Source organism: Lepidothrix coronata, unplaced genomic scaffold (genome assembly GCF_001604755.1).
Source record: "Lepidothrix coronata isolate B3197 unplaced genomic scaffold, Lepidothrix_coronata-1.0 Scaffold58, whole genome shotgun sequence".
In the NCBI taxonomy this organism is placed as follows: Eukaryota; Metazoa; Chordata; class Aves; order Passeriformes; family Pipridae; genus Lepidothrix; species Lepidothrix coronata.
The window spans coordinates 4,843,262-4,871,088 of NW_016690238.1; the positions used below are offsets into that span (position 1 = coordinate 4,843,262).

Here is a 27,827-nt window from a genome sequence, read left to right on the forward strand (position 1 = left end):
GGCCCTACAAAACCCCGCCCGGGCGGCCGCGGGCCCCACAGCCGCTGCCAGAGCCGCTGCCAGAGCGCCGGAACCGCTGCAGAGCCGGAGCCGCCCAGCCCCAGCCAGGTGAGCCCGCGGCGGGAGCGGCCGGGCCGGGTGCGGGCGGGGTCGGGAGGAGCCGTGCGGGGCAGGGGCCGGTGCGGGGCAGGGGCCGGTGCGGGGCAGGGACTGGTGCGGGGCAGGGGCCGGTGCGGGGCAGGGACNCGGGGCAGGGGCCGGTGCGGGGCAGGGACTGGTGCGGGGCAGGGACTGGTGCGGGGCAGGGACTGGTGCGGGGCAGGGGCCGGTGCGGGGCAGGGGCCGGCGCGGGGCAGGGGCCGGCGCGGGGCAGGGGCCGGCGCGGCCGCCGCCCTCCCGCACCCTCGCTCCGCTCGCTGCCCCGGCCCTGCCCGCCCCGGGCTTTTCCGTACCCGGTCCCACGGTGGGACTGCGGGGCCCAGGGCGGGGCTGTCCCCGGGGCGCTCCGTGAGCCCCGCACCGGCGCTGGGTGTGGCGGCCGCGCTCAGGAAAGAGGGACCGGCCCCAAACTTGGTGAAACTTCCGCAGATGCTCATTCCTGCTCCTCGCTAAGGTGCACGAGGGCTCGGCTGGATCGCCCGTGGTGCTGTCAATTCGCTTCCCAGCGGTGCCGGCCGCTGAGGGCGGTGTTCGTTCGGATGGAGCGGAGCTGGAATGACTCCCGCGGGCGCGGCGGAGCCCGGACCCGCCCGAGCCCGGGGCAGCGGCCCCTTCCCTTCCCTCCTGCCCAGGGTGCGGCTGCGGATGTGCCGCTGGGTCGGGCAGCGGGGACCCCTGGCGCGGGCAGTGCTGCCGGGGGCACAGGGACCCCTGGCACGGACAGCCCTGCCCCGAGCTTTGCCTGTCCGCTCCCCCCCGAGCCCCGAGCGGGTCCCCGCTCGCTGAGCCAGCCTTGGGCGCGGCTCTCCCCCCACCCTGCCCTGGCCATGAGCAGAATTGCTGAGGTCTCGCTGGATTGTGAGTCAGCTCGGACACCACTTCCTCCTCGAGTGAGGAGAGGTGGTAGGCAAAGGAATGTTACCGTGTATTTTAACTGAAAGAGAAGTGAAATGATTTCAGGATAGTCACGCGGAAGTGAGCTGTGTGCTTACACAGGGCAGCTCTAGTTCTATTTAACGTTACTTCTTGTGCTCATATTCGTATGCTGTGTCTGCAAAGAGATGTGCAGACCCCGACATACAGGTCAAGAGGAAAGACTCTTGGAAGGTCTGTGCCCCTGGGTGATTCATCCCCGTGTTTGCCTGCTGTTGGTGGAGATATCTGTGATAAGCAGCCCTAGGGAGTGTACTTCCATTAGCTCACATTTGGTATGGTTTGCCTGGATTAAAAAAAAAACAAAACAAACCAGGTTTTTCTGTAAAGTTTCAGAAGTAAGAATAACTTGTATTTGAAGAAACAGAAATCCTGAATTTCATATGTGCATAATAGCTCCCTGGAATGGGACATCCTGGGTCTTGTTAGCAATGTCTGTGGAAGAGAACGGTTAAAGTATATTTGTGGTAGCGTAGTTTTAATGGGTTTTGAAATTCTTTCCTTTAAAGCTGATTTTTCCCCTCCAAAAAGTGGCTTTAAATGATTTGCTAAACGTTATTGGGTGATTTGGGGGAATACAAGCCTGGCTTATTTGTACTTTTGGTTAGCACTGTATATAAATGGATGATTTTGAGTCCTTATTTCATTTACAACAGATATTGTGGATCTTCCTTGCTCTCTCTCATCTCCTCTCGTGATAGACCTTGCCCTAGTTTTTGGAAACCCAGCACAAATGTGCTCCCAGTGAAGGAGTTTCCATTCCCTCATTCCGGGGATGCCGTTTCCTTGGCTCAGATCCCTGGGAACACCCTTTGGTCAAATCTCTGTCTAGTTGTAATAAGGGCTTCTTAAAATGCTAACTGTGCTCCTTGAGCAATGCGGTTGTTTGTGCATACCTGAAAGTGTTCTCCACGGAGCCCATGGGGGTTTTTCTGCTGTAATGGCTGGGAGCTGCCCCTGGGAATCGAGACATGGGACTGCTTTTAAACACACATTCTTCTGTTGCCCCACAGTTATGGGGATAAGGGAGTGAATAGAGACTGGGCCAGTGTAATAACAGACCTGCAAACCAGTGCCTTCTGTGGGGGTCAAGGCCAAAACATGCCATTTCTTTTAGCAGAATATCGTAATTCAGGATTGCATAATGTGGGTTTAGAAACTGGTTGTAGAAACTTGCCTTAGGGTAGTGAAATATTAGTTTACAGCTGGAAGGTAAAATTTGGTTCTTCTCCTGCATGAGGAAGAACAAGTTAGTGCAGGTATTTTCTATTTACATGTCCAAACCCATCCAGAACTTGTCCAAAGTATTTTAGATAGAATCAGTCCATCAGGGAACAGTGAGAGCCTGTTCTCCAATCTGAGTGCCTTACAGAGCAGGATGAGACAAGAGAGGTGTTTGTTCTCTGAGTAAAGATCTTTCTCTCCAAAGATTCTTGCCAAGCCTCCCATTTCCCCTTTGCCAACTCTCTGCTCCTGGGCAGTGGGCTGCTCTGGCATTGTTGTGTGTGGTGATATGAACCTCCCATTCCAGCTCTACGTGAGGGTGTGTTAGGCCTGTTCCTGGACTCTGACCAAGTTTTTGCTCCAACAAGCCTGATTCAGTGTGGTTTTTAATGGGTTTAGAAACAGAAGCCTTACTAAAAGCTGTTCAGTGATTCTATTTCTTCTTAATGTGAAAGATTATACTGCAGTTGCTTTGCTTCACTCTCACCAGTGTTTTCTTTGTGACAAGCAAAACCAAAGGACTTCAGTCACCCATCTTTGGAGTTGGCTGAAATACTGTCAGAGTGCAAAGGTCTCTCTGCTTAGGCTCTTCATTTTATTAAGAGTAAACATCAAGACTTTCATAACGCAGTAGTATATCAGTCCCCTCTAACCAGCTTGATTAATAGTGCCAACAGCAGGTAGCAGCTTATTACGACTTCTGCAGCCTGTCTTTAAAGGCTTGGGTTGGATTTTTGGTCTGAAAAAAGATTTATTCTCAAATACATTGATGAATGACTGTGATTTTTGTTCTCTGTCTTATTTTTCATCCCCTTGAATCTTAATTTCTGTTTGAAGTTAAGTTGCTTTAGTTACTTAAACCTGGATTGTTTCAGTAGATGAAAGGGTTTCTTTCTGTATTCTGAGTGAGGAAAGGTGTGATTACAGCAGTTACACTGCAAGAGCTGTGTAATTGTGTAGATGGGTTTTATGCTTATAGCACTTGCTATATCTACCAAAAGTAAAAGATTTCTCTGCCTTTTTCTTGATTTACAGGAGCTAAAATAAAAAATAAACACTTGTTCTAGAGTTTTAACCAGATCTTCATTATTAAGAAACTATTTCAAACTTCTTTCTGGTTCTCCAAGCTCTTAATTTCAGATTGATCATTGAGTGGAGAGGAGATTGGTCTGGGAAATTTGCCTGGGTGGCCTGAGAAAGCCCCCATACCATCAGGAGAGGGACTGATGGAGGATAAAAAATAAACCTGAAGGCCAGCTGGAAGGACATGGCCAGGACTGGCTGCACAGTGCTGGGAGGTGGTGGGAGGGCAGGTGCCAGGGAGCTGGACTGGGGAGCAGGCACAGTGTGGCAGGGAAGGGATGGCAGCCAGCTGGGCATTGTGCAGGGTTGGTACCAGCTCAGATATCAGTGCAGAGTCACTGGGTTTGAGGTCCTGCTGCCCTTCTCTTCCACTCTTCTGAAGCCCAGCTCTTTTCCCTGTGGAACAGTGCTCTCTGCACCTGGACTATGGAGATCCTGGGAAACAGGGCTGAATTCCAACAGGCAAAGTAATGTTTGCTGCAGGTGCCATCCTGGAGGACCGGATGGTTGTGTGAGTGGTAATGGCTGTCCTTTTCACAGAGAAATGTGAGAGCAGAGCTTTGGGAAAGCATCAAGCCTCTGAAATATTGCCCCTGGCTCATAACCTTTGGAAAACCTTTCTGTAGTCGGGAGACCCTTCCAGTAAAACAGTGGTACAGCTCTGGCAAACTTCCCTGACCAGAAAACAGAGTTTAAACAAGACAAGGTGTTGTATCATGAACATATCCCATCAGAGTTCATTTCTGCAGCATGTCTGATCTGTCTCAGGCTGGGGTTTGCTCTGGTTTTTCATGCACGTTAGCGAGATGTTCTGTGGGTTCTGGCAATGATTCTCTTGCCTCACTGGCTCTTATTTTTGGAGCTGCCATTTTAAGGGAATCCTTATTACCTGGTGTCTGACAATCATGTTACTAACTGGTGTTTGTACTGGGGAGCCACTACAAAACCACAGGACGGTGCATCCAGGGTTAAGGATCAAACAGATACAAACATTTGTGTAAAATGCCTGTGTGACAATAAATAGTCCCACTGTGTTCCATGAGTGCCTCAGGCACTGAGTGTCTGACTTGTTGCTGCCTGTTGGCTTTGAGCTGGCCCAGGCTGTAATGTTTCTGCACCATTTTTCTGGGAAGATTTGTGGGCTTAGTCAATTCTGTTTCTGCGATAGAGATTCTCCAGTTCACAAGTTTAAGTATTTAAAATGCAGAAGAAATGCTTATTTAAGGAATTTTTATTGTACAATAGAATGAAGACCTCTCACTATTGCATTATTAATGGTGGTGTGGCTTGGAAACTCTTTAAATCTGCTTTCTTGCTTGGGATTGGCAGATCCATGGGATGGTGTCACTAAGTACTGCAGTGTTCCAAGACTCTGTAACACAAATGTAACTGTAAATATATTTAAGTCCACTTTGTCTCTTTTTCTCTCCTTCCAGCATCCTTTCAAGATGTCTACTGTTCACGAAATTTTAAGCAAGCTCAGCCTTGAAGGGGATGTAAGTATTATTATCTAAACAAGAAAAGTTTGTTTTACTGAAGTGTCGCATCTTGTTTCTTTTACAGGACTCTGTGCCAACAATTGCCCTGAGCTGTACAGTTCATAAAATTCCACACATCTCCTCTGCTTAAACTTCCATTGGCTAAAAACCACAAAACAGCTGTAAACCATAGGACAGTTATATGAGGTGACTGGATTTAATGAGGAACAAGTGAGTTAAGGATGATAAGAGCAGATGGAAATATGTTTGGTTTTGCTGATACCCTCTGAGTTTCTATTTTTTAAAATTAAAAATGGAGAACATTACTTAATAAGAATAAAAATATTGGGGATTTTATTCCTGTAATGGTTATCACCAAAATCAAACTATTTCTTGAAAAAGACTTTTCTCAAACTTATTTTCTTGTTTTCTGTTTTAGTTTTGATTGTGTGTTTTCCACCACATCTGCACTTGGTTTATGGTTTTATTGAAATGCCAGAAAGCCACAGTCTTTGTTTGATTTCTTAAGCTGCAGCATTAGAAGGTAGGTTACCAGTGTGGTATCAGCATATCATGCCATGATTTTGTGGTTCTGTGATTGGCACTGAAGGGGAAGTGAATCCTATCTGTGCATTATTTCATCATGTTGCCTTTAAACTTGCTGTACTTGTAAATCTTAGAGCTGGTAACTCCAGCTCTGAGCTCGGTACCAGCACATTTTTTGGCCAGTTTTTGTTACTTGTTGTGCAATGAATGATCCCAGACAGTGTTTGTGAAAGAGCTGTTGCAATGAACTGGCCAGTGCCCTGGAGGTAAGTGGTAGAACTGGTTTTGTAGTGCAAAAGCAGTCAAGTTTCAGCTTTCCTGGCTCTTCAATGGAGAGTTACTTGCAGAATAATATTTAAGTAATCTATTCTCAAAGGCAGAAATGTTTATTCCTTAATGCTTGCAAATAGTTGAAAAAGTGAAATTTGAAAGTGTTCCATGCCAGCATTTTCCTCAGAAATGCTGCCCCAGAAATCCTGTAAGAAGTGTCAGGCAGCTGGTTTGTTGTGTAGGTCCTAAGCTGGAAGCTGGACTCCCTGAGCAGCTGTCATGCATAAAGCATTGGACCAGTTTCCCCAAGCAGTGATTCAGCAAGTTAACTGACATTAAACATAGGGTTTGAACCACCCATTTCTCTCTTAAAAACTCCAAGTTTTCAGTCTTAATGTTATAGAAAGGTCGTGGCTGAAGCCAAGTCCTGTCCTGTGCCATAAGGAACTTGTGTGATCTGCATCACTGGTACAGAGGTTGATTTGGGTCAGGGGGAAGAAACTGCCCTGCTTTCTTCAACCTTCCTTCCCTTAAGGAGAGGATGGAGCTGAGCTGAGGTTGATCTGTGCTTGCAGTTTCTACATCTGTGGCCAAGAGTAGAGAAAGCTTCTCAGAATCCTGAGATGTAGGTGTTCTGAAAGGGTCCTGGTGTTTATAGAAGAAATTGAGCCTCTTCAGCTTTCCTGTTTGTGATATTTGCTTCTCCATCAAATTTTATTCTTCCCAATAGAATTAAATTAGTCAAGCTCATAGGAGGTAAAACAGTTGGAGGACCTCTGAAGGACACTAGATACATGGGGAGGAAGCATTCTCTGCTTTAGTTTGGCCCGGGCTGTGGTGCAGTTACACTCCAGCTGGACTTCTACTGCCACATTGTAGAGAATTTTATGTTGAACCAAATGGAAAGTCGGTTGGGAAAGGTCCTGTCTGAAAACATCCAGTACCAGTACTATGGTATTAGATTACTAAATTAGTAATTTGAGTCTGTATTGTCTGGAATTTAAATGGCTGTTTTTCATAGGCAATCACCCTGCTAAGACCTGTGTCAGGTGTCAGGGAAAGTGAATCTAACTTGTTGCATGCATTGGGTGGAGGGACACAGTAAAAGGTGGCTACCCACTGCAAATACACTGTGTATCTTGTTAGTGTATGGCATCATCTTTACAGTAAAATACTCCATCCAAATCACTCAGAAAATACTCAGAGTGGGTGGAAGGAGAGGTGCCCAGCTCTGCCTGGTGACTTGCTTCAGGTTCTGCAGTGTGGTTAGTTAGCAGGGTGTGGTTAGTTAGCAGTGCCATGAGAGGTGTGCCTTGGGTGAGGGATCTGTCAGGCACACAGAGGTCTCCAAGGCTCCTTGCACATCTCCAGTTACTGTTTCTGTTACCAACCTGCTCTGCTGAAAGGCCAGTCTGTGTTCTGTGGTGTGGCTCTGGGCCAAGCTGGGGCCATTTTGCTGGACTGAGCTGATGGTAAGAGACAAAAGAGAATGGCTCAGTTTATCAGTGCTTTTTGACTCCCCATCCCCACAGCACAAAACAGACTGTCTCAAGAGGGCACAGTGGTTGCTGCCAGAGGAATCTGTCCAGGACAGCCTGACCTCTGCAGGAGAGAGACAAACCTAGTCAGAAACCATGGAATATTTTTAGTTAAAGGTTGTCCTCTTAAAAATTTGCAAGTAAAAAGATTCTCCAGGGATATTAAGATAGCTTAGTCCTGTTCATGAACACAGCCTTCTGTTGGAGTTAGGGACAGAAACAGGAGTTTTGGGGCTCTTTGCCAAGAAAGCTTAGCTGTTCATTCACTTAGGAAACAGCGGGGGCAGTGTCAGGTGTTGGTCACTACACCTTTCTGCCAGAGGTTTGGATCTCTAAACTGAACTCAGCAGGGTGGGATTTGTGAAGATTTCTCATCTGTTTGTATGAAAATCTGTGGTTTGGTTGAACCTGCCCGTGGGAGGTGATAACAGGCTAAACTGTTGGCTTACACTGAAGCAGCTGAGGAGATTTGAATCTTTATTCTGGTGACCCTCTGTTTGAAGCTGTAATCCTCAGGAGAGGACCATAATAAACACTGCTACAATCTGGTAACTTCTAAACTGTTGCATCTGTTTACTCAGTGAAGTTACCTGCAAGTCCTCTTACTCTTAGCAGAGGTAATTTGAAATGTCGTTTGGTTTTGTTATCCTCATGCTGCTTAAACCAAGTATCTGCAAGCAAAGAGTTTCAAAAGGACATTGTGAGTAACTTTTGCTTTCTAGAACTACAGGCTTGAAAAGATTTTGTTTGTGTTATCTTTAAAGTCCATGAGATAGGGCACAAAACTTGTTCTGACTTACTCATTAATCTTCCATCTCCCTCTACTTTTTTTTAATCGTTGTTTGTAGCCTGTAATCCAAAGTAAAGTATAGGCTTCAAATCTAAAATACTTCAGACTTTCATTTTCTTTGCATTAGCTTTCTGTAGCCATTTTCCTTCAGATCTAGCAGAAAACTCCAGATTTTAGAATATTGAGGTTTAGTGAGTAAACTTGGAACGTGGTAGGTTTTTGCTGCAATAAAATATCTATTTGTCTATATTCTGTGTTATGATAAGCATGGCTGTGAGTGGATTTCTGGACAACACACTTCAGGAGAACAGAGTTGGTGGCTCTTCGTAGAATTCTGTTTTCACCTTCTTGTATTTAAACATTTGGCCGAATACCAGTTAACTGAGAGCCACGTGTTTTATTAACTGCAGCAATGACACATTACACAGTTTAACTTGGAAGTTCTTTTCCTCCTTTTCCTTCCAGCATTCTCTCCCACCAAGTGCTTATGCCACAGTGAAGGCCTACTCCAACTTCGATGCCGACCGGGACGCGGCGGCGCTGGAGACGGCCATCAAGACCAAAGGTGAGAGCAGGGCTGGGCCTCAGCTCCCTTGCAGGACAGAAGGCTGGCCTGCAGGAAAACACAAAAATACTGTGTCTCAAGACCAGTGTTTTCAGATCCTTTCTCAAGGATACCTGTTTTAGGAGGTGTTGGATTTCTCAGACCTCACTGATGAAATCTTGACCCAGCTGGAGTTTGAACCCTGTAAATGTGTGCTTTGAATGTGCTTTTGAGTTTGTAGCCATGAGTTGTTGAAGTTATCACTGAAAGTGTCCACTTTTTCTCTTTCTTGGCTCATCAGTACTTCAAATTCTACTACTTTTCTGCCACTGAGAATGAAGTGTCATCTTCTGTGGCAGAGACTGGGGACCAGGCTCTGAATCATGGATTTCTACTGGATTATTGGACTGGACGTTTCTTCTTCCTTTCAGCTCTCCAGACAGCTGCATAGGGGTGGTTTGAACACTTTTCTCCTGGGTTTTGAACTAATTGCTGATGTATCTTGTATTAATTTGGGGTCAAAGAAAGTCCTAGAAACTCGTTTGTGAAATGAGTTTGCAGTACTTCAGGCTCAGGGCACTGTGAGAGTCCAGGCTGTTGGGAGGCCTCTCTCTGCTCTGCTGGAACCATCAGGAGTGCAGGGAGCACGAACTCCAGCTCTGAGAGCATTCCTTGGTGGTACTCCCAGGGCTGTGATCCTGTCCTTGTCCTGCTCTGGGACACAGAGGGGGTGCCACACCTTCCAGGCTTGTTCAGGCCAGAGAGGCAACAGCTGGGTGGAGCTGCAGCTGACAAGTTTTTTGCCTACATGTCAGGAAAGGGAGAAATTTAAAAGCCAAATAGTTTCTCATCAGAAAGAAATGCTATGTCTTCCATCAGTGCCAACAAAGCACATGGTCGACTTGCTCTAAAACGTAAAATGTTTCCCCACCCTAACAAGCAATGAGGCTTCCTTTCAAAAGATTTCTTAATTTAACTGGAGAAATACCTTACTGAGGTAGGGTCAGTTGTGATTTCGAATCATTTCTGGTTTGCTTTTATTTACAGAAATCCTCTTGTGAGGGAGGTGTACGTGCCATCATGTTTGGCAGAAGAGGCTGTGTGTATATGTAGAGTTTTGTCTAGACTTCATAATTTTTTGCAGCTCTGATTGTAGGGCAAAACTAAACCTGTCAAATCAGGCCTGCAGGATGGTACAAATTTACACATTTGAACACTCAAGCTGTTAATTACTGCAAAAGGAAATTGCAATGTCCCAGGCAGTACAAAAGCTTTTCCAGGCAGGAAAGTCAAGTTCATGTCGTTTTTTCACTTTCTTCCAGCAAAACTAATCAGTTTGCTGAGTTTTGGTTTTAGGGTAAATGGAAACATTTCATCAGAGAGATGATTTTCAGCTCTCTGAACAAATAATAGGGGAACTTATTCGTGGACCTGGATGTTTGTAGGATTGAGCTGATCTCTGCTTATTAGTTTGTTGTCCAGAACTTGTTTTGGGAAGGTGGCTTTGAAGGTGAGAATCTCTTAATGGTTGTGATACTGAATCTTCCACCCTAAAGAATTTCACAAGGGAAGTATTCCTGTGGAAAATTAAAAAGTAGTGTTATGACCCTTTTCCAGGTACTGTTTCCTTGCACTTTGAATGCTTTGTGAAAGGATATTTTCATCTGCTAATTCAGAAAATGTGCTACAATGTGTGTTCTCTAAAATATACATGGGGTTTTGCCTAAAAGAAAATTCTGAATTATCTGGACAAGAACTGTTTTTTCCTGTGGATAGTGGTGTAAAGAGCTACACAGGGAAATTCTTCTGCAAGAACAAGTTTAAAAATATTTCTGGGAAATATCAAAGTATTTTTTTGAGCCAGAGACATAACACCCATAATGAACAAACTCTATATCCAAGCAGCTCCCATTTTCCTAACCATTCATTTGCACTGTGTGTGGAAAGTGGAAATAAGCAGTGTAAGTTATCTTAGAATAGTAAAGAGTGACACGACCTGTTCATTTTGTTTTAAGACATCGAGGGGGATAACAGGTTATAAATACACATGGAAGCTGTTTTGTGGTTGAGGTGGCAACTTCAAAAACACCAGGCACGTCAGAACCAAGCATTTGGGGGACTTTACTCTCTGCAGGATAAAGGACTCCTGGTATCTGAAGCCCGTGTTCTGAACACCAAGGAGTGTCCCTGCTCTGTGGGTCTCATCAGAGCAGCCAGGTGTGTCCTTTATAGCAGTGCTGGGGAAATGAGCCCTGCTGGAGTCTGATCTCTGGGTATCCCCTATATAAACAGTGCCTATAGAAACAGGGGGGGGTTTGCCATCAGAGCAGGCTGCTTTGGCCCCAGAAATTATTATCCAGCTGTTCCTCAGCCAGGGAACTCCCAGAATCAGTCATCAATTCTGTTTTGGTGATCGTGTGTGAAATGGGTAAAACTTATTTTACTGCCTAAACAACAGCTGTATGTTTGTTTTAGACAAAGATCTAGGGCGGAGTTCTGCTCTATATAATATCTAAATATTTCAGCATTCATTCCCACTGTTGAGGTTCTTTCCTCTGAGGTTGGTTGGCCATCTATGTACCTCTGCAGGATCTGTGGAAAATACTGGGATGTGTTTATTTGGGCTCAGATCTATCTGCAAAAACTGTACTGGACAAAGACATTGTCCAGCCCTTTGCTGGGCTTTGAGTGGAGCAGGGGGTTTAAATATATCCCACAGGGGAATGTGCAGGAATGGCTGCAGGTGATGTCAAACCAGTTTGCAGTTAGCAATCCTGCAACCCAGAGGTTGTATAATGCAAATAACTTGTTACAGTCCTGGCTTGTTCCTTTTGTAATAAATGTCTTGGCTGTGTTTCCTTTCTATGCTGTTTAGTGTTTCTGTAGAAATTCATCTCAGGCCTTAGCATGTCCTTTGTGAATGTTGGCTTTTTGCTGTATAGGACAAGAGGCTGTTTAATTTCTGTACAATGCTCTCTTGTGCCTTGTGTATAGATTAGCTGATGTACGTGAGCCTAAACAGAGGAAACTAAGTAGAACAGCACTAACAGAGCTTATGTTAGGTTTCCTTTTCATTCTTTTGTAGCAAAGACAACTGCTGAAGTGTCTCTCTTTTTCAGAGTTATTCCCTTTCACTGAGACTTTGTGTGCCTCAAGTACTTGTTAAATAATTTTGTCAAAGTAGGTTGTGAATAATTAAGTCACTTGCAACCTTTTATTGAGGTCTCACAGGATACCTTTTTTCCCCATGACTGGCAGAATTCAAACAGATCTACAATAAATTCGTTCTATCTAGACATTGGTAAAACCAGTAGAAATGTAAACCAGTGATTTCAGTCTTACAGAAAGGTCTTCTGTTTATGTGGTATATTCAACATGCCCATACCTTTTAGCAGAGTTTTTGATGTTACAAAGTAAAAGTTTTTAGACGAAACCTGCTGGCCGCTGGTGAGGGAGGATAGTGCCAAATAATCCCCCAAAGTGCATCAGTCACATATTCCAGGTATTAGAAGTATCACTAAAGAAATATCTCACTGCAGCATGGTTTGGGTTTGGTGAAATCTCACAAAGCAAAATAGCAGAGCTGAAATGACATCTGGTTTTATCTAAATTTTTCCCTTTGACTCCAGTGGGATCAGGTTTTTTCCCAAGGAAAATAAGACCCTGCAGACCATGAGCTCAGTCAAACAGTGCCATTACTGTGCTGGTACCAGTTGAGGCCTCCCAGGTCGGATCATGTACATCCCCCACATGTACATCCCCCACATGGGGGAGCTGCTCCCCATCCCATCCATCCCTGGACGCTGCTGATCTCTGTAGGACCTGGGTGCTATTGGGTCAGAACCAGTTCTGGTGTTCTGCCCATGCTGTGTTTGAAAATGAAGTTCAAGAGAGTAGATTTGTAGTAAATGAGCTGAGTGAATGGGTGCAGACAGAAAATATGTCAGCTCTGTGCTCTGTTGTCCTAGAAAGTTGAATGACTGTCCATACCATCCAGAACAATGCTGGTGCTCTTGATGTGGCCCATGGAGATTCAACTGCAGTGTCTTCTAAACCAAAAAATGAAAAACTCCAAGTGATCCTTTTGGTTATATTTATTTCCTCTCCTTTGCTGATTGAGCCACAACACTGCCACAGATTGCCTCTTTCAAAAGAGGTGTTATTCATCAGAATTTTTCTTTCCATGGCCCATTGATAGAGATGCAGTGATAAAATCTGCCTAGACAGAATAAATGTGGAGATAAACTTCTGTTTGACTGCCCTGAAACTTGCAGAGACTTTAGTGAACAAAGAAAAGTGTTTGAGCTGCTGTCCTGCCCTGCCCCACCTCAGCAGATGTGAGTCAGCATCCTGTCTGTGCAGCAGCATTCCCAAGTGTGAGATACAGGCACTCACTTTCCCCTGAGTGCCAGAGCAATGAGTTCACTTCATTTTTCCATCCACAAAGCACAGCATAAGAAACTGGGCTGCAGTCATCTGGGGGCTGCTAATTTGTCACAATTGTGATATGAGAAAACTCGAAAATGTAATTTCTCTTTTCAATGCCAAGAGCTGCTTACATTTAGAATTTATTAAAAAGCTTAAGACATTGGCCTGTGCTGTGCTGAAAGGCCCAATGTCTGTGTGTGGCCTTTTCTGGACTCGGAGAATTTGTTTTCTTTTATACAGTGGGAACACTTGAAAATGTGCAGGAGTAGGTTGTGGCTGACATGTGCAGTCATCATGTTTGCAACCCAAAATTTGTAACTTAGACACATGATGCTGTCCAGGGCCTTTTGACATCGTTTGCAGGTCAAACTGTGTGAGTAAGAGCAGTGCTGTAGGTCTGCCCCAGGCACGAGCTGAGGACACCAGGCTGAGTGTAGTATTTCAGCAGGAAAAATGTGATGAAGAAGAAGAAAGGAATTTTGGATTTCACTCATAATTTTAGATCATGCAGCTAGGGGCTAGATGGCCTTTTGCAAGATTCACATTTGATATGATTGCTTTTTATAATATCTGTTGCAGTTCTTTGTTTCAAGTTGCTGTGAGGTTGTGTTGGGTAATAGGGAAAATAAATGTAGCTGGATTCTGGCAGGGATCTGAGTCCTGCTGGAAGCTGCTGATCCAGTCCTTACTTTCTGGCTTTTTTTTAATAAAAAAATCATCTTTTGTAGTGACCTGTGTGCAAATGTTAAAGAAACTATTCATAAGACTTGTAATAAATGGAGAGACCCGAGGCCAAACTCTGGGCTTGTTCTGACCTCTGGAGCCCCCTGTTTGCTTCAAAACCTCACCAGAAAACAGAGTACTTTACCTTTCTGTTGCAGAAAATATGCACTGCATTAGACATGCAATATTTAGAAAGAGTTTTGCCACTTGTAAGTCAATGTGGAAATAGTCCAGAGCAGGTGGTTCCACAGCACAGCTGAGGGTTCAGCTTGATATTTGAGTGTCATTGTGAGAGCTGTGCCAGGTGTCTCTCTGTGCAGCCCTTTATGAGCTCTGCTGGCTGTTCTGTTTGGAAGATGTTGTTCCCTGGCCATCACTTCCAGCTGTGCTGGCATTCTCCACACAGCTTTGTTTAAGCAATAATGGACATGAATACAAATGGGCATTTTACCTGGGGGCTGACATCAGTGACACAGGCACTGGAGAACTGGAGAAGGGCACTCAAATTCTTTAACTTGTTCATTTTTACAAAGCATTCTAAGAAAAGTCTGTAAGTGTCCTTCAAAAACAGAGTTGTGTTTGCCGTTTTAAGCGAAGTTAAATTAAATTAAATGCAAAATTAGATTTTACCTGAGCAAGCTGGTGTGTCCTCACCCAGGCCTTTGGAAATTCCAACCACCTGCCACAGATGTACCTGGGCTGACCTTTGCAGTTCTGTTCAGACACATTCAGTGTAAAAGTGTGCTGTGCTGCTTTTCCTGTTTGTTATTCCAGCTATTTTTTCCCTGGCTATTTTGTATCTGTGGCTAAGAAGTCTTTTTTTTCATCTTGTGGCAGGGGAGCTTTCTTTTCTAAACATGTTCCTTTGATAGAGATTGACTTCTTGCAAGGACAGTTCCTGTAAGGTCTCATAGTAAGAGAAAGTGTTTAATACCACTTGAATGCTTGGTTAAGGGAATGTGCATCAGCTTATTGGGCTTCTCTGTTGGTGTGAATAAACAAAGGGTGGCTGTCCTTGTAGAGAGCACTGGGAGAGACAGGGATGATTGCAGGGTGTGGGGATTTATGCCCGTGGGGTCAGAGCCCTATCACAGGATACAGAACAAGTCAGATGCTTCAGGTTCATCTCAAGAAGCTCAAGAGCCTCCAGTCCAACGAGGCTCTGGGGTATCCAGAGCTGCCAAGACCAAGCTGCAGGTGAGAGTTGTGATCAGAGGAAGAACTACCAGCCCAAAGAATTCAAGTTCGGGAGAATCCAGTTAGAAAGCAGCAAGTGAAGTGGGGAAAAGGAGTGGGAATCTGATGTGGAAGTCAGTAGCAGTAGGAGGAGCAAGAGGAAAAGTCCCGAGGTGCTGCCTGCAGTGAAAGAACAGAGTGGCAAGTGGCTGTGTGTGGGAATCCTGCCTCCCCTGCAACAGCAAAGCCTTCTCCATGTGCACTGCCCTGCACTGATGGCACTGCAGGATGTGGAGCTGGGGTGAGCATTAGGTTCTGTTACAGCCAGAGGATCTAACCCCGGATGCTGCTTTGGCTCTTAACTTGCAATAAATCTGAATGAGCTCCTTGCATTCAGCTGCAGCTGCATTGAAGTGCATGGATTGGGAATGCTGCACTCGAAACTAAACCTTCACTGACACGTAGTTCACTTGTCTGAAAGATAAGTTGGGAGTTTGAGCACCCAAGTCCTCTGGGCCTGTTGGTTACAGCTCAGAATGGATCTTTCAGTGGGCATTTCCAAAAAAGGAGCACATATTCTTCCAGTGTCAAAAAAACCCTTCTGTCTCCTGAGCCTCAGAGCTGCTGAGAGAATGAAATACACTTTATTTTCACATTTTTATGTTTGGAATGATAGATTAAATGGGTCAAGTAGAAAATATAAGCCTTAGTTGAAAACACTCTACTGAAATGATGAGACAGGCTTTAATAAGTACAAGTTCATGTCAGTTTTAAGGTCTGTGTTCTGGAGCAACCTTTTGCAGAATTGTGTGTGCCTGAACACAAGTGCACAGACTCCCAAGAGAGGCAGAAGACAGAGCAGCAAAGCTGGTCACAAAGCAGACTTGGAGAGGTGTGTTGCTGCCTGTGTACACCAAGGTCTGCATCTCCTCAAGAGCCTGGGCTGTAACTGGTTGTGCTTTCTCCAAGGCCAGGACATGACAAATACTAGTGAGAGTGTTGGCTCTGCTGCAGACAGCACAGTGCTGTGCTTTGAGTGTTGGAGAACATCTGGATACAAAGAGAACCTTGCCAGGAAAGCTGCTCTGACTCTGTCTCACGTCTCTGTAGGTGTGGACGAGGTGACCATCATCAACATCCTGACCAACCGCAGCAACGAGCAGAGGCAGGACATTGCTTTTGCCTATCAGAGGAGAACCAAAAAGGTAGGCAAATATAAACAAATACCAATTATTCAGTATTTTTTCTTGTGGACAGTTTGATTTTTTTCAGGGTTTATCTTTTCTCTGAAATGAAAAAACTTGCATTGGCTTTGCCCATGCTGTCACCTTTTAGGACAGGTGGAACTTCCAAATGTGTTGAGTGTATGCACAACTGGGACTGCAGTCTGTTGGAGGCAGTGGTTTCCCAGCACCTCCAGCAGTCACGAGGGGAGCCACAGGATTCCCTGGTGCAATATGATAAACAATATTGAATAGTCATTGGTGTGAAATGCCTCCATTTGAAGGAAAAGATGAAAGGGAGATGCTTTTGGGGATGGACTTTTGTTTGTGGTTTGGTTTGGGGTTTTTTGGGGGGATGTTTGGATTCTTTGTTTTATTAAGACAACCTGGCATAAGGGAAGTATTCTGATTCTGTTCAGAGCTGGCTTAGTTGAGGAAGGACTGCAGTCAGCTGTGCTATGAGCACTGCAGATGTGAGCCAAGTGATATGATGAGTTAACTGTCACTAATTCCTGTCAGAAGTACCTTGGATACTGATCTATTGATGGAGAGAAATCTGTAAAACGTGTGTAGAATTCTGCACAATGAGTCTTGCTATCTGGAAGGCAGGAACTCTTCTCTTTTGAAGTTGTCAGAATCTTACCATAATCAAAATTTCATGCCCACGATAAAGAGGAACCTTGTATAGAGTTCAGATTGTGATGGATGTATCTCTTCCAGGTTTGCCAGACCCCAAATGGTAGTCCTCCAACAGCAGCCCAGAACACTCATCTGAACCCAAATGTAAATGTAGAGTTAAATTTTGGAAGTTCACCAGCTTTGCTGCATGACTGGTGTAGGCACATGCAGAGGCACACAGGGGTTGGACACGTGCATGTGTGCCCACATCTGCACCCCTGTGGTCCTGCCCTTGGGCACTGGGAGAATGAGTCCTGCACAAAAGTGGGCTCTAATTGTGAAACGTGTCACCTAAAGCTTTGTTAAATTTTGCATGACCACAGAAATGCACAGTCAAGAAAATCTGCAACTTTTTTCATTTGTTTCTCTCTCACCTTTTTTTCTTGCTGCAACTCAAGAGCAAACTGAATTTATCAAGTTTAACAAGTGCCAAAGAATAAACCAATCTGTAGAAACAATGGGAATTTGCCGTAGAAACCACTGAGAAAGAGAAACACGAGAGGAGGCAGTGGGATATGAAAAGACACGTAGGTACATCTTCTAGGGACAGTGTCTCGTGGTTTGCTTTGCCAATGGGTTGTGCAGTTTTGGTTGGCAAAGTCTTGTGTTGTTCTAGGCTGCTCGGTTTGTTTGTTGCAGGATTTATCAATAGATCATAGTTTTTAAATGTCACATGTCTTTTAATTCTTTTGAGCTGAGCACTGTCTGATGGAAACTCTTGGGAAGCTTGAGGAATCTTTCCCCATCCCCAGTGTCAGTGGAGCTCCCAGTGCAGACTGGGCATTCTGCATGTGTGTCTTCATGTGTGTCTGGTCAGTCCTGACTGCCACCAGTAATCCCTGGCCTTGAAATGAACTGCTGATATCCAGATACTCCCCTGGAACACTTAGGGAAACACTTTCCATTTGCTATTTATAAATAATTGATTGCTGTCAGTCACTGCTTTCTGCTTCTCCCTTAGAGCACTCTGAGCCCTGTCAAAGAATGGCGGGGTGGAGACCCTGCTGGCCTGGCAGGGGCAGAAGACCTTATTCTTCCAGGAGGATGCTAATATGAGGGCATGTTCTTGGTTCAGTTAAAGTGTTTAGTTGAAGTTCTTTTAGTAAATGATCAAATGGTTTGGGTTGGAGGGGATCTTGGAGTCCCAAGGTGGACACTGTCCACTAGACCCAGTTGCTCCAAGCCCCATCCAGCCTGGCCTTTGAACACTTCCAGGGGTGGAGCATGCACAACTTCTCAGGCAGATTGTTCCCTACAATTTATTCCAGAGATATGTGGTGGTGTTGCTGCTTCATCTTATGTCTGAAGAAGCTGTTGTCACACAAAGGATGGAGCACTGTATCCAATTGTTGTACTAAAATGTGTCTTAGACTAAAGCAGGTAGATTCCCCAAACCCACGTTCAGTCCCTTGACAATCCATGCAGGGAGTGAACACAGTATTACACAGATTAGTGCCTGCATTAAATGAGTGACTCTGGAGATTACCTCAGTGCCTTGGTTCTTTATCTCTCTGGCACAAACTTCCCTGCAATCCAGCTGAGCTCCCTTTCTCTGCCCCCTGCTCCCCTGCCTCCCCAGCTCACACATTGTTAGTGGGGAAACCAGCAACTGAAAGGCAGCAATTCCCTTCTGAATGCTGCAGATTTAACTTCAGCTTGGGGAATACCTGGATCTGGGTGAACCCCAGGCTTGATCCAAGGGGCTTCAACTTTGTAACACACACTATGGTAAAGCTGATAATTAGAATTATTCTAGTTGCATCTGAAACTTGTAAGAGGACATGGCTTCTGGCTTTCTTTGCTGCAGGTTGGCAAGCATCCTGTGAGTGAACATACTTGACTGTTTCTTTCCCTAGGATTGCCTGACAATTAACAGTAGGGATTTAAGCTACAGTCTTCTGAGAGTTTCCTTGAAGACAGGAGTCATTTTTCTGTGCTCAGGGATGATTTTTTTCTCTGGAGCTGAGCTGTTTGGGAGCTGGGCCTTGCAGTGGAGTAACTGTGCAGTCAGTTTTCTAATGTCTTAGCTAGTCAATGGTTGGGATAATAGATAAAAACACACAAATAATACAGTGCCACTGGGAAAACTCTGGGAGTAAGATGGAGAAGCACTGACCACAGGGAGTCAAACTCGGATCCAGCTGGGCTTGTTAGTTCCAACAAAGCATCAGTGCTTCAGCACTGAGGCAGAGCTGCTCAGATGTGTCTGCACTGTGCTTCCCAACACTTTGTCAGCCACTGGTGCATTTCTTCTTATTTTCAGAGGATTAGAAAAAAGCTCCTTTGCCCTAATTTCTCTCTTAGGCTTTCACAGAAGGAAAGCTCTTTGTGTTCTGTTTCCTTGTCAATTGTGTCAGAAACACTGTTGCAGGCTTGGAGACTTAAGCACCGCGGGTTAAATTCTCTGGAGATCAGAAGTGAGCTTTAATTTTTTTTCTTCCATTGTCCCTCCTGTTTCACAGGAACTTTCTGCAGCACTCAAGTCTGCTCTGTCAGGTCATTTGGAGGCAGTGATCCTGGGCTTGCTGAAGACACCAGCACAGTACGATGCCTCTGAGTTGAAAGCTGCCATGAAGGTAAATAAGCTTTGAAATTTAAGGTTCTCAGTCTGATGTCACTGTCTCAAGAATGAGTATGGACTTCATACCCCAGGCTGCAGTTTCCAAACGTGTACACTGATTGTTATTTTTTTTAGTGCTGCAGTTTAAGTATCCTTAGCTGCAAGGCATCCAAAATGACAGAAATTCTGGAACCATGTGATTTTTAAACTGTTAAATAAATCTCTTTAAGGACAAAATTATTCTTGTCAGCTCAGGAGTGACTGATAGGCTGCTCTGGCTGGTTGCTGCTTTGCTGACCGCTCTTAGAAACAATGTACAGGTTCACAGTACACAAAACCATTAAGAGAGCAGCTGTTAGAGGAGCATTAAATCCTCTGCTAGCATTTATAGGCTTAAACAGCTGTTTCCAGTTACTGGGTTATTTTATCACTGATCTTGAAAGAACATCTTGTACCAGACCTGCCCCTGTGTAGAACACGAGGAGGGGCATCAAAAGGAGTCTTTGGAGAAAGAGCCCAGCAGGGAGTCCCTGTATTCCCCCCCTGCAGTCACAGGCAGGGATTGCTGGGTCAGAAATACCTGTTCTGCAGCCACTGAAACAAGGCTTGGGAGGTGCTCATGCCAGTACATTCACCTTTTTAAGCCAACTAAGGTTTGGGAACTTGTAGTTATAGCCATCACTTGAATTCTGAATGTTCTTGATCAGGTTATTATTTTAAATAATTAAGAACAAGTACTAAGGTATGTCTATTGAAATTCAGAACATGACAAAAACCCAAGTAACTAACTTCTCCAGACAATTAGAAGGGAGTTAAAAAACTAAGAAGAAAACAAAACCATCCCCTCCACTAAACACAGGCATAAACACACACACTACACACACACCCCAAAAAACCCCTTGAATTCCTAAAACCAAAAACCAAACCCACTGTGGAGATGGTAACTCTTCAACTGTGGGCCAAACCCCTTGTTTGAGTTATCAGCTGCTGCCCTCTTCTGGCTTAAGTACGGGTTATCCATAATTTATTGGGAATCACTAGTTTGGGAGGTTTTTTTGTTTTAATGTCTTACACCCGATACATGATATTTAGGATGACCACGTGCCATTTATGTTGTATTTACAGCCCAAGGACCAAGCAGTGGCCTCAGAGTGGCCCCAAATGTAGACTGTTCTACTCTCCCATGAGTTGCTGTTCCCAACTCCCCAGGACCTGCTCTGGTGCTCGGAGTTGGCCTGAGCTTAAGTTTGGCTGGATGCATGAGAGCATTATAAGCTCTGACATGGGCAGCAGAGTTGGGTAAAGCAAAATTATTGCTGAGGAGTTAATTATTTGTCTGTTACACATTCTTGCAAAATATTTTAAAAATATTTAGAAAACCATACCTGTTGTTAGCCTTCATTTCTTCACCAGACACCCACTAGAACCATTCTGTGGCAAGCTGTCCTACTTTTCTTAGCTTTAAGCCATTTTTATAAAATTACTTGGGTTTACTCTTGTTTGTTTGTTTGTTCGTGGTTTTATTTTTTTTGAGGGGGGGGAAGTTGGGGTTTTTTGTTTGTTTGTCCCCCTCTCTTCTCCCTTCAGTAGAAACACTTTATCCAAAGAGTAGTTTTCCACATAATTGCCTCCATTTTCCACATGCTAAAGACTGCATCATGAGATCTTTTCCCAAGATGTTACTGCTCTTGGAGTCCCGTGGAAAGGATGCCCATTTTTGCCACATACAAATGACATTCTGTTACCAATGGGCGTAACAAACAGCATCCTAACAGGATTTCTAAACACACTTTCTTCCTGTGCTCCCAGTGGACAGAACACGATCACATTAGGCCATGAGAAGCTGATCTTACCCAGCTGTGCTGGTGGGGAGGCCACTGGGTGTTAGACACACAGCAAATGCCCACTGCCCAGAGATCTGCAGGATCTCAGAGCCACTGGAGGAGTAGTTGGCAACTAAAAGTGTTCCATATATTGCTTCTCGGGAGCAGCTGGCAAAAAATATCCCTGAATGGCTGTGAAACTGTTGGAGTGGAAGAAAGGATGTCTGTACAGTATCTTTAAACCATCCAGCAAGCCTGTTCATTTGTAGCTCCTGACTGAGTCTGGGCTGTGTTGCAGGGCCTGGGAACTGATGAAGACACACTCATTGAGATCATCTGCTCCCGAACAAATCAGGAGCTCAGTGAGATTAACAGAGTCTACAGGGAAAGTAAGTTCACTGTGCAAGTGTCCATGTCCTGTGTTTTTACACCGAGTTTCCTGGATGAGTTCCTGTTAGTGGGTCATTATTAGACAGCTTACCCAAATCTGCTCAATCTCTGGCAGTTGGACATAATTTGTACTGGTGTCCTGGGTGTCTGTGTGTGTTTTATAAGTCCATCTTGTTGCTTGGTAGCAAACAGATTAGAGAATATTTACCACTCACACAAGTTGTCTAAATGAATTTCTTTTATAAGCTACCAGCATTCTATGCATAGTGACAGGAATAATGATGTTAGATTTGTGGATTCTGGGATCACTTATGTAGTAAGTAGGTGAATCTGAAATCCACTGAAGCATGATGGTAAGCTTGTTGGGTAGATCTGCCAGAAAAGACATGAAATAAAACTTCATTAAAGCATATATTCTGTTTTTCAACTTTTCTAAAGCATGTTACCTGATGGAAGCTAAAATTCATAGTTGATTGTAAGTAGGTATGAGCGCTCCAAGATCCATCCTCAGAAAGATTACTTGTCCTATAATATTCCTGGTGTTTTTACATGGGCCCATTCTTGTTGGGTTTATCACAATTTTTACCTTGAGCTTCCAGTTGAGCTTCCCCACAAACAGCCTGAAATGCAGCAAATCACCGTGTGCTGGGACACACGGATTGTCAGGCACTGCTGGTGAGGTGCTGGCTGAGCCAAAAAGGACAAGCAAAACCAATCATCATAAGGGCCAGTGTCAAAAGAAATAACATGTATTGGCAAAGAGAGTGTTGCTGCTGTAGATGAGATTGCTGTTGGAAAAAGAAGAGACTGTAATTTTGGAGCAGTATAAGGTATGACCGCTTGGAAAGCAATGAAAATGTTTAGACACCAGAGCAGAATCACACAGAGCATTCCTTGGATTTATCCTAAAGGCTTTTGGTCTCTTGCATTCAACTTGTAACTGTAGTTGTCCAGTCATAAACCCACGAGATGAGAAGGCCTAAATGCTTTGTTTATCAAACAAGCAAACATCAACTGGTAGCTAAGAATGATCTAGCAGGACACTGAGCTTAAAACAATATTCCCCCTTGTTTTAGTAGTCTCAGGTTCTCCTGGTCTCTTCCCATGGCAGACTGCTGGTCCTCATGGCTGGCTGGTGGCATCGTTGGGTTTGATGTAGGCAAGCCTGCATTCATTTGCATCATCTTCCCTGTGTGACTTAGGTTGTAGCTGTTCGTTTATGTGCATAAAACGCAGTAATTAGCAGCTGGCTTCCTTGTGAAGGTGTATTTGTAGGACACCATTTACTGGAGAAGAATGTTGTGTTTTCTAGTGTATAAGACAGAGCTGGAAAAGGACATCATATCAGACACATCTGGTGACTTCCGCAAGCTCATGGTTGCCCTGGCCAAGGTGGGTCTACTCGTGTTTTTCCACATTTCCTAAACATGCCTGCTCTTTGGTAACTGCCTGATGGCTGCCAGTAAAACACTTTTAAATTCACTTTTAAATTTCCCTGTATTTTCACTGACTTTAGGGAAAAACTATTCCAAGTTGAAGGGCAAACTGTTTTGACAGAAATGCAGCATGAATAGCAGCAGCTTCATAGTGGGGATGGAGCATTCTGTTATTCATTTATCAAAGTTAGATTAAAAAATTAAAAAGAAAGGAATATGCACATAGCACACTGCTTACATTCTGTGAAACCTCTTCTAAATACTGATATCCTTGTTTGAAGGGCAAAAGGTGTGAAGATACCTCTGTGATTGATTACGAGCTGATTGACCAAGATGCCAGGGTAAGTGCTGGTTATTAAATATCTTCAGTGGCTCAAGCCTTGGGGGACACTGAATGTACAAATCCTGTGGCAGTGGAGAGCCTTTGTGGCAGTAGGGGGGTGTGTGTCAGATTGTTTGCACTGTGATGTTGGCCTGGCATCAATGTATTGATATCACCTGCAATCCTGGTACTGCAGTTAGCAGTTTTCACAGGCTACGTACCCACCAGAACCTCTGCAGGAGCTCTCTGGTATTTCCTTAAGAATATGAAGAGAGAGCCTTTAACAAAAGGAAACATGGACATTGCAATGAACTCAGTGGCTTCTGATGCTTGTTTGGTACATCTGTGTCTGCCAGGAGCAGTTCTGCTGAGGGACACAGAGCTAAATATGGAGGAGAACTGTAGGTAGTGGTAAATCCAAAGTATTTAGTTTCAGATTAGATCCATAGATGTTGTCCTGGTGACCTGCCCAAACATGTGTTCTTTTGTTTCTCCCACAGCCACAGTTCCAGTAGTGCTTGTTTTTCCAGTCAGGAGATTATTCACATCTGCAATGGCTTTTTGTATAACTCCTGATTTTTACAATTTTGCTTTTCCTTCTAACCCCAGGACCTCTATGATGCTGGTGTGAAGAGAAAGGGAACTGATGTTCCCAAGTGGATCAACATTATGACTGAAAGAAGTGTCCCCCACCTGCAGAAAGGTACTATTCAAGATTTTTTTTTTCTGTAAGAGAAAGTTACAATGAAATGGGAACTATTTTGTCCTAGATATGATTGAAATGAGCATGAGAAGCAGTCATGAAACATATGAGATGCTGTAAATCTTAATTAATCTCCAAGGTGTTAATTTTTTTCAAAAAATAGTTATTTCTGTGGATGTATTAATCTCACATTTTGTGTATGTGTACAGCTCTTTTTTACACAGGTATAGCAATGCTCAATTATATGTCACATAGGCTGAAAACAAAAATGTTACAAATCTAGAAAACATGGATGCAGGAGACCTTGAGAAGTCCTTTAGCTCTTCCCTCTGTGCCAGGGTAGCTTAGTCTACATCATGTGTTTAACTCTGACAGTGCAGGCTCTCCAAAGCTGCTCTGATATTGCTGGAAGCAGCCCATGGGAAAAGCCATTGGAAGACCCTGTTGTTTCAAAAAATACTAGTACAGGATTAAGGTGGTATTTTACCAGATTACGGAGGTGTTCAAGGAAAACAAAAAGGCCATGGCATGGGAGCTTTACTATTAGCTGGCAGACATGGGCTGTGTTTAAGATAAAGCTCTCAGAAGGACTCGAGTAGATATTTTTTGATCCCATGTCTCTGCACTGCTGTCTCTGTTCTTGCTTTGGGTGGTTATTTCTGCCAGTTCCTGGCCTGGTTTTGGTTTCACCCATTTTCTCTCTCGTGCCAGTGTTTGACAGGTACAAGAGCTACAGCCCCTATGATATGTTGGAGAGCATCAAGAAGGAGGTCAAGGGAGATTTGGAGAATGCCTTTCTTAATCTTGGTGAGTTGCCCTGAAGTAAAGTCTGTCTTTATACAGGGTCTTTCCAGTGCTCTTGCAGTGTATCATGGTAAGGAATGGGGCCCAGCTTCACCCTGCTGGATGGGAAATAATCAGGATGTGCTGGTGTTATTGGATCAACTGGTGTATTTTAGGATATTGCAGGTATTGAGAAGTAGCTTATTTTTGCCCTTTGCAAAGCACAAACTGCTTTTGAGATTAAAATAAGTTCCTGTGTGTTGTGATCTGCCTGTAGTTCCACTTCTATTTGATGCAGAGGCTTAATGTTTGTTTCCCCAAGCAAACCAAAAGGTTGAAACTGTAGCTGAGCACAGTGAGCATTCAACATCAACACGGGCTGGAGAAGGAACGGGGTGGGGGGGGAGAGGAGAGGCCAGACAGGCAGTGGGGGATGAGAGAGGCTGATGGGGGAGCTGGTTTGACACTGAATTCTCTGAAAGGGGGAGGCAGGTGTAAGGCTGGGACTGTGCCATGGGGTGAGGATGACAAGGATGTCACCGTGTCTGAGAGGGGGCTCTCGAAGAGGGAAATCCATTGCAGACTAAGGGTGAACTGGGAGCTCTGAAATGCAAATGGAGTATAAACAGAGCTCAGCCTTGAAAGGGAGGCTTCCTATGGATTAGCATACAAGGAGTGATTCCAGAAGAGGGATTGCTTATAGAAGTGGAAGAAGGAGTTGTGGAATGTGTGGAGGAGGTTTAGCATTCTGAAATGACACCATCCATGGAGGGAAATACCATCTCAGAATGTAAACATTTGTGGCTCAGTCACAGCCAAACAACTTCTAAGTAACAGCTCAGGTAAAAATGATTTCTTCATTTCCTCTTTTGGAAGAACTTTTGCTGAAAATCTTATTTTGACTACTTATCATATCTTTCAAAATGGCTCCATTCTGTGTCCTGCTGTTCTGTGTATGGGCCGGATATTTAACTATTCTCTCTCTCTCTCTCTTCAGTCCAGTGCATTCAGAACAAGCAGCTGTATTTTGCAGACAGACTGTATGATTCCATGAAGGTAGGAAAGACTGTTCTTTCATTATGCTATTTTTATTTTGCCATTGTTTCATCAAATTTTGATTCCTTAGGCACTTTTATTCATATGATGTATGACTGGCATGTGAATAAATTAACAATTACTTAATATTGTTCAAAAGCATTTTTTAACACTGGATAATCTATTCAGATTTATCTGGTACAGGGAAATATAGGGAAGGGTCTCATAATAATGACCAGTATTAGATTAATTGATTATAATTAGCAAAGTTAGACACATCTTTTGCAAGTAACCAAGAGCTGATAGCAGAAAAAGCTGTCTCAAAACATTTTCCCAAGAAAAGGGATGAAAGAGAAAGGCCTGGTGACCGGCACTGGGCAATACCAGGAAGGCCTCCTGGTGAACCCAAACTGCTGCTTATAGTCTAAGCTCCATTTGTGACTGGAAGCTGGTCAGCCACTGCTGATGAGAAAGGTATACTCATGCTCCAATTCCTGGGTCATCATAGCCACCTTACTTAGAAGATTTAATTCATGGTATCTTTTATTTCTACATCTCAGTTGCTGTCTTACCATTAGATGCAGTGGCTTTTTGTGCCTCTCAGCTGTTGCAGTTCTCAGTGTGTCTCTGCCTGCAGGGCAAGGGAACCCGTGACAAGGTGCTGATCAGGATCATGGTCTCCCGCTGCGAGGTCGACATGCTGAAAATTAAGAGTGAATTCAAGAGGAAATATGGAAAATCTCTCTATTATTTCATCCAGGCAAGTTTTTCAGCTTTTACTTTATATCGTGGACCTTTGCAGCAGTCCTCATTGGATTAGTTGTACCACTGGAGTTCATGGGGGGTGTTTTAGGGGCTGCACTATTGAAAAACCCACCTTTAACTTCACAGTTGACAGCTGGTACAATTCCTGGCAGCCACCTGACAGTGTATGCAGGCTTTGTGCAATTAGCTGGTGTGTTCGGAAGGAAAAGTCTGCTCACCTGTCCCAATCCTCAGATCAAAAGAAAAGAAAAACAGAATTCCTCTGTGGTTGCTGAGGGAAAATCGAGCATCTAAACTGCTGTCTTTCATTTCAGTGCTCGAGGAGTGACTTTTAGCTAGAGTGATTTTTTTCCATTTCAGTGAGTGGACAGGGGCTATAGGTGCTAGGTTTCACTTAACTTGGTGCACAGGTAAAGAGCTTGTGCATCTGTTTAAAAATTAGCCTTCTACCCACCCTCACAACAGCATATGATACATTTTTTCTTGTGTAGATGAAGTTGAAGAAAATATTTAAGAAAAATCTTAAGCCAGAAGCTTTTCCTAAAGACGTCAATTGCAGATAATAAACAAATTTTTTAAATAGTGAACTTGATGTATGATTTTTGCAGTGATCAGTGACAAGAAACAGAACTGAGTCCTTCAGCTTCCTTTCATTGTGTTACTCTTCTTTTCATACCAAAATTTCTCTCCGTTCTTGGCCTTGCAAGAATGATAAATAATTTCAGTTCACACATAAGTAAAACTCAGTCTAGATAGTCCCTTCCAGGCTGACAGGGCTTCAACTGTGAATCATAGACTGTCCCACAGGTTTGGAATATAATGCATATGCTATTGTATTTTGTGACTATTCCTCATATGTATTTTGTATTTTTCTTCCCTTGCTTTACAGCAAGACACAAAGGGGGATTACCAGAGGGCACTGCTGAACCTGTGTGGTGGAGAGGACTGAAAACGGTGATGGAAGACACCCAAACCTAGAGACATGCCTTTTTTCCTCTTCATTTTACTGTAATGCTAGAAAAAGCTGAGTTGCCTAGCTAGCCTTGGCTTACCCTCGTCCCTGCCAGAGCCGTGCTCCTTGTGCTTCCCCGCTCTGTGCGTGCCCCTCTCAGCCTGGCTCTGCCCAAGGAACCTTCCAGAGAAACGAGGTTACACGTGCTTGTGAAAGGCCCTGCCTCTCTGTGCCATGTTTCTAATAAAACAGAATTTAAAATGAA

General features: G+C 44.2%; 1 protein-coding gene across 1 annotated transcript; it reads left to right on the forward strand.

The window, feature by feature from the left end:
* On the forward strand, positions 1-27,827 carry ANXA2 (annexin A2). Its single transcript, XM_017817015.1, has 13 exons — positions 1-108; positions 4,836-4,895; positions 8,487-8,586; positions 16,003-16,097; positions 19,256-19,369; positions 21,475-21,565; positions 22,879-22,958; positions 23,284-23,343; positions 23,934-24,027; positions 24,739-24,834; positions 25,808-25,866; positions 26,483-26,605; positions 27,500-27,827. Exons 2-13 carry the CDS (start codon positions 4,848-4,850, stop codon positions 27,557-27,559), a joined length of 1,020 nt encoding a protein of 339 aa, XP_017672504.1. The 5' UTR covers positions 1-108; positions 4,836-4,847; the 3' UTR covers positions 27,560-27,827.

What these genes read in the sequence shown, in the direction of transcription:
- ANXA2 (XM_017817015.1), top strand. Translation starts at nt 4,848, where the DNA reads ATGTCTACTGTTCACGAAATTTTAAGCAAGCTCAGCCTTGAAGGGGAT. An exon ending in TGATTGACCAAGATGCCAGG is followed by an intron (nt 23,344 to 23,933) that starts GTAAGTGCTGGT and finishes TTCTAACCCCAG; the next exon opens with GACCTCTATGATGCTGGTGT. An exon ending in CTCTCTATTATTTCATCCAG is followed by an intron (nt 26,606 to 27,499) that starts GCAAGTTTTTCA and finishes CTTGCTTTACAG; the next exon opens with CAAGACACAAAGGGGGATTA.